This window comes from Pseudorca crassidens, chromosome 5 (assembly GCF_039906515.1).
Source record: "Pseudorca crassidens isolate mPseCra1 chromosome 5, mPseCra1.hap1, whole genome shotgun sequence".
NCBI lineage: Eukaryota > Metazoa > Chordata > Mammalia > Artiodactyla > Delphinidae > Pseudorca > Pseudorca crassidens.
Genome location: NC_090300.1, coordinates 65,804,689 through 65,824,692, shown reverse-complemented (window position 1 = coordinate 65,824,692; position 20,004 = coordinate 65,804,689). Strand labels below are relative to the sequence as shown.

Genomic DNA, 20,004 nt, shown 5'->3' with positions numbered 1-20,004 from the left:
CACCTGTCTTCTTAGGTGGAAAGAAATAGAGAGAAAGGTAAGGTTACCCGGGGTACATTTTAAAGCATAGCAGCTGCATCTGAAGTGAAGTTTCTGCCTAGTCCTGAGGGTGTCCTGATGAAAAAATGGGAAATGTGGAAACAAGCTGAACTAGGAGAAAGTCATAGGCGACACAGACTTCATAATAAGGAGATTATCACAATTAGTAACACTGACTAAAAACACGGGTGTTACCTCCATGAGCCTGTGGAAATGAATGCTGACTGCATGTCCTTTCTTGTTCTTTCTTGACAGGTTATTAGTTCAGTTGAATGAAACAGAAAAAGCCTTTAGTCAGTTCTGGTCTGCGCATCACCTGAAGCTTAATCAATGCCTACAACTGCGGCACTTTGAACACAATTTTTGTGAGGTATTATTTTCTTGTTTAATAAAACGTCCATTATGTTTCAGTGACTTCTGGTTCTCTCTTCGCCCTTGAACTCTGGGCATCTGGCTTCCCTCCCCTCCCCAATCCAGTCCCCTCCTTATATCTTTGATTCCTCTTCTCACCTTTTCAGTGGGTTAGCAATGTACTAGAATCCCATTTTCCTGTTGGCATACATGGTATTTCAGTGATGGTTTACCTTCCTTTTTGATTCAGTGAAGCTTTAATATTCCATCCACATGTGTCTCAGCACCCTCAGCTTAATCTGAAAGCTGATGAGCTGTAGAAAAAAAACAATCTATATAGATACACATATGTCCTGAATCCTTTTTGGATTTTCAAGTTGTCTAGAGTATAACAAACCTATACCTCCACATGGGTGTCCATTGGCTTATGTCTGGGCTTTTCTAATGTGTCTTGTAGGTTAAGCTTGCCCTGGACAACGTGTTGGCAGAGCAAGCGGAGTTTACAGACATCGGAGACAGTGCGATGCGTGTGGAGCAACTTCTTAAGGAATACAAAAAACTGGAAGGAAAAGGCCAGGTTTGTTTTTTTTGCCATTTTTGTGGACCAGGAAGAGGGTCACTGTGGATGGTGACAGATAATGGCCAGTCATTATTGCTAGAAGGTTGCCAAAAGACACAGGAATGCCCAAATCCTGCCTTTTCAGTGACCTGGCGCTCACCCCAGGTCTCCAGGGAGATATGCACATTAACAACTATGAGGAATGATGAGGGCAGTGAGAGTTCTGTTAAGGCTGCCAGAGCGCCCAGTTGAGGCTGGAGGCTTCGGTGGGGTGAGAGTTCCAGGTGGCCCTGCCCATTCATGAGGTGACAGACTAGTGGGGGAAAAACAGGAAGGAAGGTCACACTGGGTATGTTACCCACTGGGCCAGAGGTTGGGGCAGGAGTTGGTGGTAAGGAGGGGAAACTTTTAAAGGGCAAACCAGAGAAAAATAACTAGTTTTATAATAGGCAAGATGGGGAAAAGGGGGAAATTGGTCCACATTAGTTCTGTTGCTACAGAGAGTTGGCAAAGCTTTCTCATGCTCAAAGAGTTGGAAATATCAAACTTGTAAAGGAACTTGAAAGGAATATATGTTTCAGATTCTCATACCAGAGTTAAACAGTTTCCCAGATCTGAACACAAATCAGCACTTAGGAGTGAGTCTATCTTACGTCCTTACAAATTTGGCTTATTATGAATTTAAGAAAGCCCAGTCACCTTTCCAGGGAAGTTCCTTTCTGCTTTGCTTTAATTGGGTTCTCTATATTTTTGTCTCTTGGGAACTAAGTCTTCTATGGTTACCACTTCCTTTCTGATCTAAGCTAGAGGTGTCTTTCCTCTAGATTATGGTAGATGGTAATTTTGTAGTACTAGAAATTTGCTTCTCAACGTGTGATCCTCTGGCCAGAAGCTGTCACCTGAGTGAGAACTTATTAGAAATATGGGTAAATCTCAGGCCCCACCTCAGAATCAGAATCTGCATTTTAATAAGATCCCCAGGCATTTGACACACACATTAAAGTTAGGCTTTTGACACTCACATTATTGTTAGAGACATACTTCCCCAGAGAATAGTAACAAACGTAAACCAAGGCCACTCTGGCTTTAAGAGCTGTCAGTTGTGAATTCTGAGCTGGACGTGCTTTTGCACATGCGTGAACAAATAGACCCACCTGTGCACCCAGACTCTCACTCAGCAATCCCATTCTTACCTGGTGAGCACTCCTCTTATTGATGATCGTTGACAACTAAATGCTTTAGTGCTCAAGGCATGAGAAATGTTTATTAAACAATGAAAAACATTGAACTTCATGTATCTGATAATTATATGTCTCAGAGGCCCCAAGATAGTCCCAGTTCTATGCAATTTTAGTTTTTTTTCAAGTGAACTCCTTATTAAATGTAGACGCTGTGTATTTTCATTGACATACATTCATATTTTAGGGAAAATGCCTCATCAAGCCCAGTACCTTTATTTTTGGTTTAAAAAATATGGTGTCATATACATATATCTCACCAAGGTAGCTACTGACCTACCAGGAAGGTATATCACCAAGGTAGCTACTGACCTACCAGGAAGGTACTCATTCATCACCAGGTATTCCTTGTCTTAGATTCTGTGGCTATAGTGGCAAACCAGACAGTCAAGACCCTGCTTTCATGGGGGTTACATTCTACTGGGGAGAGACAGACAAGTGAAAAGTAATCAAATAAATAATCATATCAGATAGTGACAAGTGGGATGAAGAAAGTAACAGGACATGATAGAAAGTGACTGGGGGGGTTGCTACTTTAGTAGTCAGGAAAGGCCTCTCAGACCTTTGATCTGAGATCTGTATAGCCATGCAAAGATTTAGCGGATAGCAGTCAAGGCAGAGGAGCTGCAAGTACAAAGGTCTTGAGGTGGGAACGAGGCTGGGGGCCCAAGGAATGTGGCTGGAACATAATGAGACAGGAGAACACAGGTGGGAGCAATGGTGATGAGGACTGGATTTTATTCTCAGTGGAACTGGAAGCCATTGGATGGTGCTCTAGGTCGGGTTTTAAATACTGGGGGTGGATCTGCATGACTGCATTCACATCCTCTCTGCTGCCCACCTCCTTGGACTTGTGATCTTTGGTACATACTTCAAAAATCACTGACCAGAGGTAGGGGCAAAACCTATGGTCATGGGGCATCTTTCACGGGCAACATTCCTGAACAGCTGGGCTAACCTACAACCCGGAGCCCAGAAAGATTGCTTTTACCCATCCTGTGCCTTGCTTACCCTGTTTTTTACTTATTTGCTAAAGGATGCAGTAGACCTATCCCTCTGCCTTTGGGTGAACCAAATAAAGCTATCTTGTCATAACTGGGACTTTTTAAACATGTCTTCACTCAGATTTGTAAGCGGCATTGTTTCTTCAAGTGATATGGGCTTGGCTAATCTTTCCATTTGTCCTGTAAAGTGTTAAAGGAAAAAGGTAATGTTTGGGTAGAAGCCACCAAAACCTGCTTGAGGTTTGTCCTTTGCTCAGCACCCAGGAGTCAGCTTCCCTTTCAGCAGAGCCACACACTGATTTCTGGATTGTTGCCAACCCCCTTACTCTGTGCAGTGGCATCATCCTCATGGTAGCCCCTGAACCAACTCACTAACCAGAGTGGAGCCTGTTCTTTTACTCTCTTCTGGTTTGAGGGTTTAATCGTCTTTTTGTTTTTTTATACTCCAATAAAGATGTTAAAAAAAAAAAGAGATACTAAGTGTTGTCTCTCCTTTTAGACCAGTGGTTCTTTTTTTTTTTTTCTTAACATCTTTATTGGAGTATAATTGCTTTACAATGGTGTATTAGTTTCTGCTTTATAACAAAGTGAATCAGTTATACATATACATATGTTCCCATATCTCTTCCCTCTTGCGTCTCCCTCCCTCCCACCCTCCCTATCCTACCCCTCTAGGTGGTCACAAACCACCGAGCTGATCTCCCTGTGCTATGCGGCTGCTTCCCACTAGCTATCTATTTTACGTTTGGTAGTGTATATATGTCCATGCCTCTCTCTCACTTTGTCCCAGCTTACCCTTCCCCCTCCCCATATCCTCAAGTCCATGCTCTAGTAGGTCTGTGTCTTTATTCCCGTCTTACCCCTAGGATTAATCGTCTTTTGAGTGCTCATCTCTAATTCTAAGAAACAATGGTTCCAGTACCCCTCCTACTTCTTTAAAAGCAGAATTTGCTATAGGGTTTTGGCTGTGAGGTATGCTGGGACCTTTGCTGATGGGCCAACAAGGAGCAGACCAGGACAAAACAGGGAGACCCAATCGTTTCTCAGCCTTGACATCTCCCTCCAAGGCCAGGGGCCAGCAGTTACACTACTGTGTCCAAGAAGGCATGGAACCCAGATCATTAACCTCCTAGGGATGTAATCTAGCTGGAGGGGCATGACTTTTTTTTTTTTTTTTTTTGCGGTACGCAGGCCTCTCACTGCTGTGGCCTCTCCCATTGCGGAGCACAGGCTCCGGACGCGCAGGCTCAGCGGCCATGGCTCACGGGCCCAGCCGCTCCGCCGCAAGTGGGATCTTCCCGGACTGGGGCACGAACCTGTGTCCCCTGCCTCAGCAGGCGGACTCCCAACCACTGCGCCACCAGGGAAGCCCATGACTTTTTTCTTTAATGGAAATTTTCAAGCACACAAAAAAGTAGATTGACGAGTACAAGGAACTCCCATGTGTCTACAGCTCAGTTTCAACAACCATTAACTTTCTGCCTTTCTTGTTTCACCTGACCCTCTTCCGCATGCATTCCATTCCTATGCCGTTACTTGTGGGTCTGTCCTGGGTTCCCTGATATAGCAGTATCGCCCCTTCTTCACCATTTTCTTCCAGAATAAACATGTCCAGCTTCATCTGTTATAGCAATAGAGTCCTGGGGGGAAAATAAGCTATTATTACAATAAAGGTTTCTGAATTACATGTTGCAACTTGACCAGCCTTCTGAAATTTTCAGCATCTGAAAGATGCCAGGCAGGCTTATGATCAGAGTACCTGATTTCAGCCGTTTCTTTCTCATTATTTCTTTTTACTTTGGAGGTTTTGTTGCCTGATTATCTTGAGCAGAAGCTATATAGACTGAAAAATAAAATGCAATTTGGAGGTTTTACAGTAAACTTCTTGGCAGGCAGCTGAAGGATTTGATAGTCATGAATAATAATGACTTCGTTAATAATCATGTGCAGCCATTATTCTAGCACATGTGGGGAAGCCATGTAGGCTGGAAGGTGGCAAGACACAGGCTTTGGAGTTAGAAGGAACTGGATTCAAATCTCGGCTCTAACAGCTACCAACTGTGTGACCCTAGTCAAGTTTCTTAGCCTTTCTGAACATACCCTCTCATCTGTAAAGTGGGTAATAATTCCTACCTCACAAGAGTCCCTGGGAAGATGAAATGAATAGATGATGTATAGTAAGGACTTAGAGAGTGCTTGGAATGTAGTAGGTGGTCAGAGCTTAGAAGCTATTATTATTATCCATTCATTTCAGTAGAGTAATTTTCCAGCCATCCAGTGGTGAATTCTGTATTGTATTTACGGATCCCTTCCCAAAATCCATTTGGACCTGTTATGGACATCTTTCCTCCAACATCTCAAGTGTTTTAAGAACAATTCTGAAGGGTGAGATGCTGCGTGCCACAGGGACGCAGCTGTGACTGCCACAGGTAACCTGGGGAGCATCCTGTGGTGAAGTTCCCTAGGCCCAGAAAACTTGTGCTATTCTTAATAAATTAGGCAGCTGGACTTAAAAAAAACAAGAGTCAACAGAGATATACTGGCCAAGTTTTCATGTTTCTGTATTTGACTAAAGTCAGACAGGTTCAATCAACCAAATGAGATCTCCAAGCTCAGGCAGGACAAGCACAGCCATTTTTCTCTGTGTGTGTTGGCCACAGCCAGATTCTGGAGCCAGACTGCTTGAGTTTGAAGCCTGGCTCTTCTCTTTCCTACCCGGGTCACCTTGGGCCATTGTGTCTCCACTCCTCTTTTGTAAAACAGCACATACATTAAAGGTTTGTTGTGAAGAGTGAAAGGAATCATTGATGTAAGCATTTTAAACAGTACCTGGCATATAGTAAGCTCTCAGTGAATGTTAGATGTTTTTGTTAATAGCAGAGGTGGTGGGGTAAATTCTGGGCTGCAGAATATTTCCTAGGTTCAACCTTCAGTGACTGAGTAGTTCTAGTAAGAGTGTCTCATTCATTCTTATACTCATTCTGCAAATATTTATTGATCTCCTACCATACCACATACTGCTCTGAGTTCTGAGGACACAGCAGTGAGCAAAAAAGTCAAAAATTACTGCCCAAGGAATTAGAATTCTAACCCCCTTTGAGCGATGGTGACCAAGTGCATCTGGGCCTTTGCTGTTTAGAATAAGTGCACTGAGTATTTATCCCTGAGTTCTTTTAAATAGCCACTGCTTGATTCATGTCTCTTTATTCCCATATCATTACTCCTTTTTTTGTTTTGCACAACTATCATTTGTTCTTAAGTACCTAATACGTGCTGTGTACTATTTAAGTTGAATAAGAGCTGGTGCATGCCCACAAGGGTCTGTGGCATAGTGTGGGCAATAGATAACTGACCACAACACAGTCAAGTTCATGCTCTGATCAAGAAAGGCCTAGCGGGCTTCCCTGGTGGCGCAGTGGTTGAGAGTCTGCCTGCCGATGCAGGGGACGCGGGTTCGAGCCCCGGTCTGGGAGGATCCCACATGTTGCGGAGCGGCTGGGCCCGTGGGCCATGGCCGCTCAGCCTGCGCGTCCGGAGCCTGTGCTCTGCAGCGGGAGAGGCCACAGCAGTGAGAGGCCCGCATACTACAAAAAAAAAAAAAAAAGAAAAAAAAGAAAGGCCTAGGGTTATGGGAGCACAGAGGAGGGGCATCAAAATAAAAAGGTGGAGTCAGAGGAAGTTTCCTGGAGAAGATGAACTCTGAAGGGTGATTTGGAGTTAGTTACAGAGTAGTGTGTGTACATGGTCGGGGGGGAGTAGGGGAAAGGTAGGGGAAGAGGTAGGGGGAGGGGTGATGAGGGAAGGATGGGGTTTTCTAGGCAGAGAGAGCAAGTAGAGAAGGCATGGAGGCCTGAAGCTGCCTGAATATTTGGGGGACTACAAGGGAGTCATTAGTCCAGTTACAGCAGAGGATGGGGTGAGAGTGAAGGAGGAGGAGCCACAGGTATGAGCCAGAGAGTGAAAGGCCTTCTGTGCATTGGTCAGGAGTTTGAACTTCTTCCTGAAGACAGTAGGGAGCCAGGAAAGGATTTGAGGCTCGGGAGTGATGTAGGCAGGAATAGACGTCGTGATGGAATTGCCATTTTGTCAGTAGTGTGGAGTGTGATTTGAAGGAGAGCCTGAAGGAAATCAAGGAGACCAGCTGTCCCAGTCAGAAAGCACCAAGGTCTGAGCACACAGTGACAAGGAGGTGGTAGGGAAGGGCTGAGTTCAAAACGGATTAAGAAGGAGGTGTGCTCTGTGGGGCTTGGCGAATGATTGACTGGGTAGGGGGCAGGGGTTTTGAAATTGTTGAAATCATAAACCGCTGTAAATTAAGAGAGGGGCAGGTTGTCATCACCTGGAGTCGCCATGTTTCCTAGTGTTACTATGAAAAGCTAAACCAGGGCAAATGTGGCACCCTGGATGCTCAACCTGGTCAGCAAGGGTGTGTGTGGGCCTTCTGTCCCGGAGGCCTTTGGGGACGTGGCAGTCATCTGTCTTGACTCAGGTCAGTGTTGTTCACACAGTTCCAGCCAAGCAGATCACTGCATCCCCTAGTTCATTGGTTCATTTATTCTTGTATCTTATTGACCACATATTTATGGGATGCCTACTAAGTGATCTCATGGAACTTATGTATTGGTGGACATGGGTGGAAGAGGTAGGAATCATACCTTAAAGCAGAGAAAGAAAATACTTTCAGGTAGAAGTAAGTGCTGTTATAAAATGAGAACAAAGTGAGGGAGAGGGCCTGGGAGGGGTGAACTAAGAGCTTAGACCTGGGAGGAGCATCCCAGGGAAGGGTGCTGAGATAGGAGCTGGTTTGGTTGTCGGCCTTGTTAAAACCACACCTCTTACCTGGATTACTGCAGTAGCCCCCTAACTGGTCTCCTTGCTTTCCCTCTTCTCTAGCATTCTTGACACCACAGCTGAATCGATCCTTTCAAAAATATGAATGAGGTCCTGTCTTCAAAACCATCCAGTGCATCCCATGTCACAATGAATAAGAGACAAAGTGCCCGCAATGGCAGCAAGGCCCTCCCTGGTCAGATCCCCCTCTTTCCTCTCTGATCATGTCTCCTCCTTTCCTCCTTGCTTCCTCTGCTGCAGCCACAGTAGCTTCCTCCTGCTACCTGAACATGTCAAACATGCCCCCATCTCTCTCAGCCGAGTGCTGCATGGTTGTCCCTCACTTCACATCTTGGCTCCTGTGTCAAGGGTCCCCAAGACCACACCCAGATTTGAAGATTTGCTAGGAGAGCTCATAGGACTCAGCATATAATTATGCTTATGGTTATGGTTTATTACAGTGAAAGGATACCAAGGAAAATCAGCAAAGGGAAGAGGTGCATGGGGCAAAGTCTGGAGGAAACCAGGTGCAGGCTTCCAAGGGTCCTTTCCCATTGGAGTCCCACAGGATGCACTTAGTGCCGCCAACAATGGCTTGCACCGGCATTGTAAAATGTTGTCTGTCGGGGAAGCTCATTAGGGGCTTAGTGCCCAGAGTTTTTGTTGGGGGCTAGTCATGTTGGTGGCCTCTGACTGGCGTATACCAGAATTCCAGAATCCCAGAAGAAAGCAGATCTTCAGCATAAAACATATTGTTTGCACAAACAGTTTAGATACCGTGAGCCATTCTGATTAAGGATGACAGGAACCCTCCTGACCTTCCCAGATGCCAGCTGAGGACCAACCTTGCAAGCAGGCCTTTCTAAGGACAGCAGTTTCAGGCTGCTGTGTTCTGCACAGTGCGGCCAGCACCTTCTCAGTGAGCCCTCCTCTCACTACCCTATTTAAAATAGCAGCTCCTCCACCAGTGCTCCCCGCCCTCCTCTCCCTGTTTGATTTTTCTCCATAGCTCTCACCACTGTCTAAGATATTATATTATCTACATATTTGTTTATTGCCTGTGTCTCCTACTAAAATGTAAGCTTCTTGAGGGCAGGGAATTTTGCTTGCTTTGTTTACCACCAAACCCCCAGCACCTGGACAGTGCTTGGTACATGGCAGGTCCTCAGTGATACATGCTGAATGAACTAAAAACAGGAAAAACTTGGTACCTATGGTTAGAACGAAACAAGCTGTGCAGAAAGAGGGAGGAGATACAGTTGCTAAGCAGACGATATCAGAGCAGACAGGGACCTTGTGGGCTGCAGGAAATGGTTTAGACAAACATAATTCTTAAGTCTCATGATCCCCCCCATAGGGTTGCCCAAACCAGATCTTTACTATTTTCTCAACCTCAGCTTTACTCCCCACTCTTCTCAGGGCCACGTGTTTGTCCCTTTTCCTTTTCCATTCAGTTGACAAGATAATTCAGTCTCCAATTCTGTGCAGTATAATACTTCATGCTCTTCTGCCCTAGAATTTATCACAGTTGTAATAAGTTAGTTATTTGTATAATTTGTTTAGTATCTGAGTTCTCCATTGAACTGAAAATTCCTGGCTTGTTAACACTATATCCTCAGTGCTTAACCCAGAACTCAACAAATATTTGAATGAATGACTTGCTCTTCTTCAGAATGCAGATGACCCTGGACTAGGCTAGACCTCCTGGGGACCTTGAACCACCCCAGTGCTTTCCCAGGTTCCCCAGCCCCAGTCTCTGAGCCTAAAACCTGATCAGCCCCTCCGTAGCCTCCCTCCAAGTTTGGAGCACACAGTGCCAGGCAGATACCAGCCTCACCATGACTCAGCTTCTGATGCTTGGCTGTGGATGTTCACTTTGCAGGAGTCCTTGGAAAAGGCCCAGCTGCTTGCAGTAATTGGGGACCAGCTCATCCAAAGCCACCACTATGCAGTGGACTCCATCAGACCCCAGTGTGCAGAGCTCAGGCACCTCTGTGATGACTTCATCAATGAAAACAAGAAAAAACATGACATTTTAGAAAAGTCCTTGGAGTTGCATAGACAGTTGGACAAGGTGAGCAAAACAAAGCTGCGAACATGATGTCTGCAAAATGTTCTGTGAAACATTCTTAATCATACTTGCCCTCCCTGCCCCTCACGATTCCTGAGATGAGAGGATAAAGTCCTTCATGTGAAAACAGCGCTCAAGAGGCATTAAAAACTGTGCAGATTCTAAGTCATAGAGGTATTGAAGGTCAAAAATGCCCCAGCCATCCACCACATCCCATTCGAATAAACTATAAAGTTCGTGTCCTCTGTCTGGACCCAGACTTAAGGAGTGTGTTTTGGCCTGGCCCTGTGGGGCCTTTCATGATTCCCCATCAGGTGTAAAGAGAACCAAGCACTATAGTTGCAAAGTGCTTCTCCTCATGTAAAGGCATCAGATTGTGAATCCTTTTGAAGAAGGCTAGGTAATAAAAACCATTATACGCTCCTACCATTTACTGAGCACCTACTGTGTTCCTACCAGGAGCATAATTATGTCATCTATTTAATCCTCAAGACAACCTATGAGGAGGATATTAATGGCCTCATTTAACAGAGACAGAAATTGGTATTCAGCATAGTTAAGTCAGTGGGTCACAACATTTAGTACATGAGGTGAGCTTGCTATAATTGCAGATTTCCTGATGTACCACTCGGGAGACTCTGATTTAGTAAGTGTGGGATGATGCCCAGGAATCAGTATTTTCCTCAAGTGCCCAGGTGATTTGGTGCAGGTAGTACATGAACAACACTGAAAAACCCTGGGGTAAAAGATTGCCCAAGACCACACATGGCGTAAATAGGGGATCACAGGTTTGAAGTGAGGACTGACAAATTCCAAACCCCAGGCTCCTTAGACTAGACAGCAACACTGTATGCAGAGTGCTCACGGGGAGGGGGCACGGCCCCCGCTGCCCTTCAGCAGTGATCTCTGAGGCAAGTGCCAGTCAGCAGGGGCTGTGACTGCTGGAGCCTGCTCTGTCAGCTGTTCCCAGGCATCAGAGAGCTCACCGCTGTGAGTCAGCATGCTCCATTTCCACAATTGTTTCTCTCTGATAGCTGGGGGCACCCGCCCAGGCTGTTTACATCATCCCACTGCCAAAGGGATTTTAGTGTCAAGGAAATGTAGCTGTTCCAGAAGCAAGTGGCTCAGAAGGGCCTGCCAGAGATAATAGCCTAACGCCAGTCTGTGGACTGCGCGCGCGCGCGCGCGCGCGTGTGTGTGTGTGTGTGTGTGTGTGTCTCGGAGAGTGAGTAGCTGCTGTGACTCTGCAGAAGACCCCAGCTTAGTGTTTTCTGCAGGTACAGGCATGATGTTTAAAGAGAAAGTTTTCACAGTATATATCAAAGCATAATTTTCTATTATTTTGAAAGTCCAAAAATATAGGAAGGAGGAGGAAAAGAGTTACTTATGGACACTAATTACATTCCACTCCCCTCCTCATCCCCACACAGTGGGAATCATCCATTTTTAAATAGCTTTATGATTTTTTTGTTATTCTAATAGTAGTACACATTCAGTGTAGGTAATTTAGGGAAAGTAAAGACAAATTTAATTTGCCTGTAATTTTCCCACTTAGAGATAACTACTTTAGAGAGCTCCCTTTTGGTCTTTTTTCTCTGTACAGTTATTTTACATAGCTTTTCAGGTCACAGGGTAAATGGAAATGCAGATGTACTTGCAAGGGCAGCTTTTTTTCATACAAATATTCAGACAGCACAATGGCCCTTGTCATTTTCTAAGTTTTTAAAAAATTGAATTGTTAGAATTCATTACTTATCTGCTTTCATTCCAGCATTTTGGAAAGTTTGAGTACTGCTGTTCTGAGCTAAAAGCTTTGCATTCTTAGATGCTTCCCTTGGAAAGACAAATGCTAATAAATGCAAATGTGGACAGAGGACAGTGGTGTTCTTTTTAAAAGAGAGATTCCCTCTCCCAGGAAGGCATGTAGGAGCCAGGTCTAAAGCCTCATTATTTACTCTGTGCTCTTGTAACCAATTAGGATGCAAGAAATTGGCCTAGAAGGTAAACCCAAAAAGCCACTGGTTGCGTTTCTCTATGGTTAGACCAAATGTAGAAATACTGAACTCTCTCCTCTTAGAGATGTGGCAATTACTGTCAGTGGAGAAAAGAAGAATGCTTATATGATTTATTTTTTGACTAAGTGACTTCCTTGAAAAGTATGCAGATGTAAAATTGATTTGGGCCTGTCCACCTCATGGTTATATTTATAGTGGTTGGACCTCTAAACTTGATGCTGTGCCATGACAATTCCTTGTTGTCTCAGAATCCTTGTAGACCCCATATGAGGTTGGACCTCCTGAGGACTGTGGTGGCTGAGTTGTGGGCAGGCTAACTGCAAAGGGCACTGTGTTTCTTTCTAAAAGGTCAGCCAGTGGTGTGAAGAAGGAATCTACCTCTTGGCTTCCCAAGCTGTAGACAAGTGCCAGTCCCGAGAGGGGGTTGACATTGCCTTGACTGACATTGAGACATTCCTGGGCACAGCGAAGGAGTACCAGTTGCCCAGCCCCAACGAGTTTTACAACCAGTATGAGCTGATGCTCACTCTTGATGTAAAGGTAACGTTTCTGAGTTATTTTGATCCTGTGGTTGGGAAAGGGATGTGGGGGGACTTTGCCTGTTGCCCAAGAAAATCTATGTAGGATGTACTGAGCAGATTAACTGGCTCTTGAGCCCTCAGGTGGCCTCTTAGACTCCTGGTCTGTGCTTCCTGGCAAACTGACCCTTCATGGCCTGATTCAAATATCACTTTCACTCATTCATTTCTCTGCAAATACTTATAAGCATCTCTGATGTATTAGGCACTGTGCTGAATGCAGAGGACACAATTATGAGCAGAAGTAGATGTGGTTCCATCCTTCATGGAACTTACAGTGTATGTATGTCATACAGTTTATGTATGACATTAATAAATATCAAACACAAAACACAAAAATGTGTTGCAAGCTGAGACAAGTGCTCTGAAGGATGGATTCAGGGTTCTATGGGGTATGTGACAGAGGAACTTGACCTGGACTGAGGGTCAGGGAAGTTCCCTGGGAAGACTCACTTGAGCCAAGGCCCAGAAAATGAGTAGAGAAGATGGGGGAGGCTTTCCAGACAGAAGGATCAGAGTGTGCAAGGCTGCAGGGCTGACGGGAGCCTGGCACAAGTACAGAACCCAAAATTCAGAATGGCTAGAGTACAGAAAACAAGGGAAGAGTCTTTGGGGTGAGATTAGAGAGGTGTAGATGAAGTGTGGCTTCGCTGGCCATATGAAGGAGTTTGGTCTTTATTCTGAGAGCCACTGAAGGACTTAAGCAGGGGAATAACTTGATCAGATTTGCATTTTGAGTGGAGCACTGTTCTGTGAAGCCAGCAGAGTTATAGATAGTACACCTTCCTCTTAGATCCACATCACCTTGTATGTACTTCTGCAGAAGGGGCTTTTTTACCTCTTTTGAGTCATGGACCCTTTTGCAAATCTGATTCACATATTTTCAGGGTTCTGCACACTCAAAATGATTGAATGGAGTTTGATGTAGGCGTTGTTTACAAATATATGGGCAGAATTTGGGAAACCCAATATGGATGGTGAAGCACCCTGGACTATAAAGAAACAGGGAGCAGTTACCACCCCTAAGCCTGAAAGACAAAGGGGAACCCAAGAAGCACTACAGCTGTGACTGTAAGAGAGGTAGCCAGTAAGATCTGTGGCCTTGGGCAGAGGAATGCAGCCACTGGTGGAGAAATATATACCCCTACTTTTCTCTCTCCCTCTCAGATTTCCTGGTAGTACATCTCACTAGCCAAATCCAGCTAAAAGCCCATGGGCATCTAGTGAGCCCATCTGATGGAGTCTGTAGAGGTCAGCTTCCTGGGACATAGAACAGTATGGAGAAGATATAGTGGGGGAGCAGACAGGGAATACCCAGCATATATAACTTTTTATGATTAATTTTAGGGGACACCCTGAAGTCCATCCATGGACCCAGGCTAAGAGACTTTGCTCCAAAATGATACATTACAAACTATATTCTAGCTATTTATTTTTAATGTCTGTCTTGTCTGTTACACTGGGAGCTGCAGTGAGGCAAGAGCCTCACCCATCTCTGTGTCCCTGTGCCTAGTCTGTGCCTGGCGTCCAATTCGTGTTTGCTGAACAAGTGGCAGGTGGCAGAGTGGGTCAGATACAGTGGGGGCAGCTTGGTGTGGGATTGTGCCTCAGTGATGTTCTTTCCCTGACTCTTCGCAGTGAGTTTTGGTGGTAAGATGTGATCTTGAGGTGGTACTGGGGGTGGTTAGGCAGGTCTACCTTCCCCTGACATAGGAACCCTTCTACTTCCCTGCAGAGAGGACAGAGAGAAGGCCCATCTGGTGTGTGTGCTATATTGTAGACCCAGGATTGGTAGCCTCATATCATATTCCTAAAGCAGAACCGTCTCACCCAGCTCCATGTCCATTAGCTCCTCAAACAAGTGTATCAGGTCAACCAGGGAAACTTGTGGCCACAGCTGCCATTTTGGCCAACATCAGCAAACTTCCTGACCACACCACCCACCAGGAAATAAATAAAACTTAATAAACCACCTCTGGGAAATAGGCAGAAACATGGAGGAAGGAGAAGACCAGAAGAAATATTTATTTTAAAAATCCAAAATGGACCAAAAAAATTCCCCAAACCCATCTTTTCTTCTTTTGGTTTGGAGTAAAATTCTAGATTATAATATTTAAATATCCTGTTGTGTCAGAGTTTTGTCCACTGAAGAGTAATGACTTGGTTGTCAAAACTGGTACTCTCTCTCTATAAAAATAATCCTACTTATATGCACATACACACTTTGGTATAGACACATGTATCTCCTTGGGCAGTTGATGCCAGGCATAGAAACAATGAGACCCCTACTATCAATGAGCACACCCACCACCAAGATCTTGGTTTCTTATACCATTCTCCAATAGAAGAGAACAGGGCTCCTTGGAGAAATGTCTGTATCTAGGCCTGGGAAAGGAAATACACAAAATGATCCTAGAGAGGGAGATCAAGATGGCAGAGTAGGAGGATGCAGAGCTTACCACCCCCAACAAACACGTCAAAAATACATCTACAAGTGGAGCAATTCTCACTGGAAACAAACGAGACTGGCAGAAAGACACTTACACAACCAAAGCTGTAAGAAAGAGCCACATGGAATCAGGTAGAAAGGGAAGAAAATCAATCAGGTTGGGACCACAGCCCTGGGAGGGGACACAGAGAGGAGGGGGGTTACACAGGTTCAGAGATGCTCCCTGAGGAGTTGAGCAGTTTGAACCACATATTGGGTGCCCCAGCCCCAAGGTCTGACACTGGGAGGACAAGTCCCTTTAGCTGGATTAAAAGCCAGTGGGATCAAACAACACATAAAAAGGATTAGACAGCACAATGGAATTAGATTCATCCCAGGGTCACAAGTATGGTTCAACATATGCCAATTGATCAATGTGATACACCACATCAACAAAAGAAAAGACAAAAGCCACATGATCATCTCAATAGATGCAGAAAAAGCATTTGATAAAATTCTACATCCATTCATGAGAAAACCTCTTACCAAAGTGGGTATAGAGGGAACATATCTCAACATAATAAAAGCTATGACAAACCCACAGCCAACATAATACTCAATGGTGAAAAGCTGAAACCCTTCCCACTAAAATCTGAAATAAGACAAGGATGCCTGCTCTCACCACTTCTATTCAACATAGTATTGGAAGTTCTACCAACAGCAGTCAGACAAGAGAAATAAAAGGTATCCAAGTTGGAAGAGAAGACATAAAATTGTCATTATATGCAGATGACATGATAATATATATAGAAAACTCTGAAGACTCCACACAAAAACTGCTAGAACTGATAAGTGAATTCAGCAAGGTAGCAGCATGCAATATTAACATACAGAAATCTGTTGCATTCTGTACACTAAAAAAGGGAAAGTAAAAAACAATCCCTTTTAAAATTGCATCAAAAAAAAACACAAAAAACACTCAGGAATAAACCTGACCAAAGAGGTGGAAAGACTTATGTGCTGAGAACTATAAAGCATTAATAAAGGAAATTGAAGATGAGTCAAAGAAATGGAAAGATATCCCATGCTGTTGGATTGGAAGAATTAATACTGTTTAAATGGCCATACTACCCAAAGTAATCTACAGATTTAATATGATCCCTATCAAATTACCATGACTTTTTTCACAGAACTACAACAAATAATCCTAAAATTTATATGGAACTATAAAAAACCCAGAATTGCCAAAGCAATCCTGAATAAAAAGAACAAAGCGGGAGGCATAACCCTTTAGACTTCAGACAATACTGCAAAGCTACAGTAATCAAAACAGCATGGTATTTGCACAAAAACAGATGTATGGATCAATGAAACAGAATAGAGAGCCCAGAAATAAACCCACACACCTATGGTCAATTAATCTTTGACATAGGAGGCAAGAATATACAATGGAGAAAAGACAGTCTCTTCAGTCAGTGGTGTTGGGAAAGATGGACTGATGCATGTAAGTCAATGAAGTTAGAACACTCCCTCACACCATACACAAAAATAAGCTCAAAATGGCTTAAAGACTTAAATATAAGACATGACACCGTAAAACTCCTAGAAGAAAGCATAGGCAAAACATTCTCTGACATAAATTGCAGCAATGTTTTCTTGGGTCAGTCTCCCAAGACAATAGAAATAAAAGCAAAAATAAACAGATGGGAGCTAATCAAACTTACAAGCTTTTGTACAGCAAAGGAAACCATAAATAAAATGAAAAGACAACCTACAGACTAGGAGAAAATATTTGCAAACAATGTGACTGACAGGGGCTTAATTTCCAAGATATACAAACAGCTCATACAATGCAATACCAAAAAACAAACGACCCAATTGAAAAATGGGCAGAAGACCTAAATAGACATTTCTCCAAAGAAGACATACAGATGGCCAAGAGGCACATGAGAAGATGCTCAGTGTTGCTAATTATCAGAGAAATGCAAATCAAAACTACAATGAGGTACCACCTCACACCAGTCAGAGTAGGCATCATTAAAAAGTCTACAAATAACAAATGCTGGAGAGGATGTGGAGAAAAGGGAACCCTTCTACACTGTTGATGGGAATGTATATTAGTGCATGCATTATGGAAAACAGTATGGAGGTTCCTCAAAAAACTAAAAACAGAGTTGTCATACGATCCAGCAGTCCCACTCCTGGGCATATATCCAGACAAAACTCTAATTTAGAAAGATACATGCACCCCAGTGTTCATTACAGCACTATTTACAATAGCCAAGACATGAAAGCAACCTAAATGTCCATCGACAGATAAAAGGATAAAGAAGATGTGGTATATATATACAATGGAATAGTACTCGGCCATAAAGAAAGAATGAAATAATGCCATTTGCAGCAACATGGGTGGACCTGGATATTATCATACTAAGTGAAGTAAGTCAGAAAGAGAAAGACAAATATCATATGATGTCACTTATATGTGGAATCTAAAATATGACAAATGAACTTATTTACGAAACAGGAACAGATTCATGCCAGCACACACCCCAGCCTGCACCAGGTGCCCACTCTGGCACCTCTTGTTCCAGCACTGCTCCCCCTTGGGGCAAAGGTATCAATGCTGGAGGGGGAAGGGGAGAGCACACACTTAGAACCAGCTCGGACCCAGCCCTCAGGACCTCTGTTCCAGCAATTTGGGATCTGACCCCACACCCAACAGGGCAGTGATGGCCACTGAGCAGAGGGGAAGTCCTGCCTCACACCTGGCCCTGGCTTCAGCCCCTCCTTCTCCAGCCCCACCACCTACCAAGATGCTAGCTGCCAGCACACGCTGAGGAAAGATGTGACTTGGGCCCATGTCAGATCCGGCTCTCCCATCAAAGCTACTGGGCACATGCAGACTGTGTAGGGATGCTCCCACAGAGGACAACCCTTCAAGACCAGGATAGATAACTCTTTCACCTAATTTCATAAAGACTGAAAAAGTTAAGCAGAATAAGAAGACAGAGAAATTTGTTTCAAATGAAAGAACAAGGAATAAAACCTGAAAAAACAACTGATGAAACAGAGATAAATAATTTACCAGATAAATAGTTCCAAGCATTAGTAATAATAATGCTAACTGAACCAGGGAAAAGAATAGATGAACACATTGGAATATTAAGGAACTAGAGAGCTTCTCTGGTGGCACAGTGGTTAAGAATCCACCTGCTACTGCAGGAGACATGGGTTCAAGCCTTGGTCCGGGAAGATCCCACATGCCGTGGAGCAACGAAGCCCATGCATCACAACTACTGAGCCTCCACTCTAGCGCCTGCAAGCCACAACTACTGAGCCCACAAGCCACAACTACTGAAACCCGCATGCCTAGAGCCCATGCCCTGCAACAAGAGAAGCCACCGCAATGAGAAGCCTGCTCACCACGATGAAGAGTGGCCCCCATTTGCTGCAACTAGAGAAAGCCTGCGCGCAGCAATGAAGACCCAACGCAGCCAAAAATAAATAAATAAAATAAATAAATGTATTTTTTAAAAAAAGAAGGAACTAGAAAATATAAAAAAAGAACCAGTCAGAACTGAAGAATACAATAACTGAAATGAAAAACACACTAGATGGAATTAACAATGGACTAGGTGATACAGAAGAACACATAAATTGTCTGGAAGATAGAGTAATGGAGATCACCCAATCAGAGCAGCAGAAAGAAAAAGAAATTTTAAGAAGGAGAATAGATTAAGAGACCTCTGGAACAACATCAAGCATACCTGCATTCGCATTATAGGGGTCCCAGAAGGAAAAGAAAGAGAGAAAGGGGTTGAAAATGTATTTGATGAAATTATGGCTGAAGATGTCCCAAACCTGAGGAAGGAAACATATCCAGGTACAGGAAGCAAAGAGGATCCTGAACAAGTTGAACCCAAAGAGACCCACATTAAGACATCATATTTAAAATGGCAAAAATTAAGGAGAGAATTCTAAAGGTAGCAAGCGAAAAACAAAGAATGATATACAAGGGAACCCTCATAAGGCTATCAGCTGATTTTTCTGCAGAAACTTTGCAGGCCAGAAGGGATTGGCCATGATATATTTAAAGTGCTGAAAGGGAAAAACCTACAATGCAGGATATTCTACACAGCAAGATTATCTTTTAGAGATAAAGAACTTCTCAGATGAGCAAAAACTAAGAGTTCATTGATACTAAATGGACGCTAAAAGAAATATTAAAGGGTCTTCTCTAAATGGAAAGAAAAGGCTACAAGAAGAAGTAAGAATCTATAGGAAAGGAGAAATCCCAATAGTAAATGGAAAGAAATGGAAAGAAAAGGCTACAAGAAGAAGTAAGAATCTATAGGAAAGGAGAAATCCCAATAGTAAAGGCAAATATATAGTAAAGGCTGTGGATGAACCATTTAAATAAGCTAGTATGAAGATTAAAAGACAAAAATTATTATAAAATCAACTATAACTACAATAAACAGTGAAGGGGTACACATGAAGATATAAAATATGACATCAAAAACACAGAACATGGGGAAGGGAAATTTTAAAAATGTAGCTCTTTTAGAATGTGTTTGAACTTAAATGAGTATACCAGTTTAAAACAAGTAATTATAGTTACCGGTCAACATAGAATGAACCCCACAGTAACCACAAATCAAAACCTACAATAGAAACACAAAAACCCAAGAGGAAAGAACACAAGCACTCCACTAAAGAAAATCATGAAACCACAATGTAAGAAACTAAAAGAAGAAGGAAACAACAGAGAAGAACTACAAAAAGAACCAGAAAACAAGTAACAAAATGGCAACAAGTACAAAGATGTCAATAATTATTTTAAATGTCGATGGACTAAATGCTCCAATCAAAAGACATAGAATGGCTG

At 43.4% G+C, this 20,004-nt stretch overlaps 2 protein-coding genes across 13 annotated transcripts in view; one reads left to right on the top strand and one right to left on the bottom strand.

Annotated features, from left to right (window-relative positions):
* Nucleotides 1–20,004, top strand: part of MCF2L2 (MCF.2 cell line derived transforming sequence-like 2) — a 237,329-nt gene that overhangs the window by 88,880 nt on the left and 128,445 nt on the right. For all 7 annotated transcript variants that reach the window (XR_010943598.1, XR_010943599.1, XM_067738173.1 and 4 more), the window contains 4 exons: nt 295–409; nt 848–967; nt 9,904–10,095; nt 12,456–12,647. Coding sequence is in view for 5 of the 7 variants with exons in the window: in XM_067738173.1 (XP_067594274.1) it covers nt 295–409; nt 848–967; nt 9,904–10,095; nt 12,456–12,647 (619 nt within the window). In the remaining 2 variants the exon portion in view is untranslated. The remainder of the gene's footprint in view (nt 1–294; nt 410–847; nt 968–9,903; nt 10,096–12,455; nt 12,648–20,004) is intronic.
* The window catches only part of B3GNT5 (UDP-GlcNAc:betaGal beta-1,3-N-acetylglucosaminyltransferase 5), a 67,793-nt gene continuing 52,355 nt past the window's right edge, over nt 4,567–20,004 (bottom strand). For 4 of the 6 annotated variants that reach the window (XR_010943601.1, XR_010943600.1, XR_010943603.1 and 1 more), the window contains exons 3-4: nt 9,859–10,022; nt 4,567–4,831 (exon numbers count right to left, since the gene is read on the bottom strand). The gene's annotated coding sequence lies outside the window, so the exon portion shown is untranslated. The remainder of the gene's footprint in view (nt 4,832–9,858; nt 10,023–20,004) is intronic. The other 2 variants (XR_010943604.1, XR_010943602.1) reach the window with 1 other exon arrangement.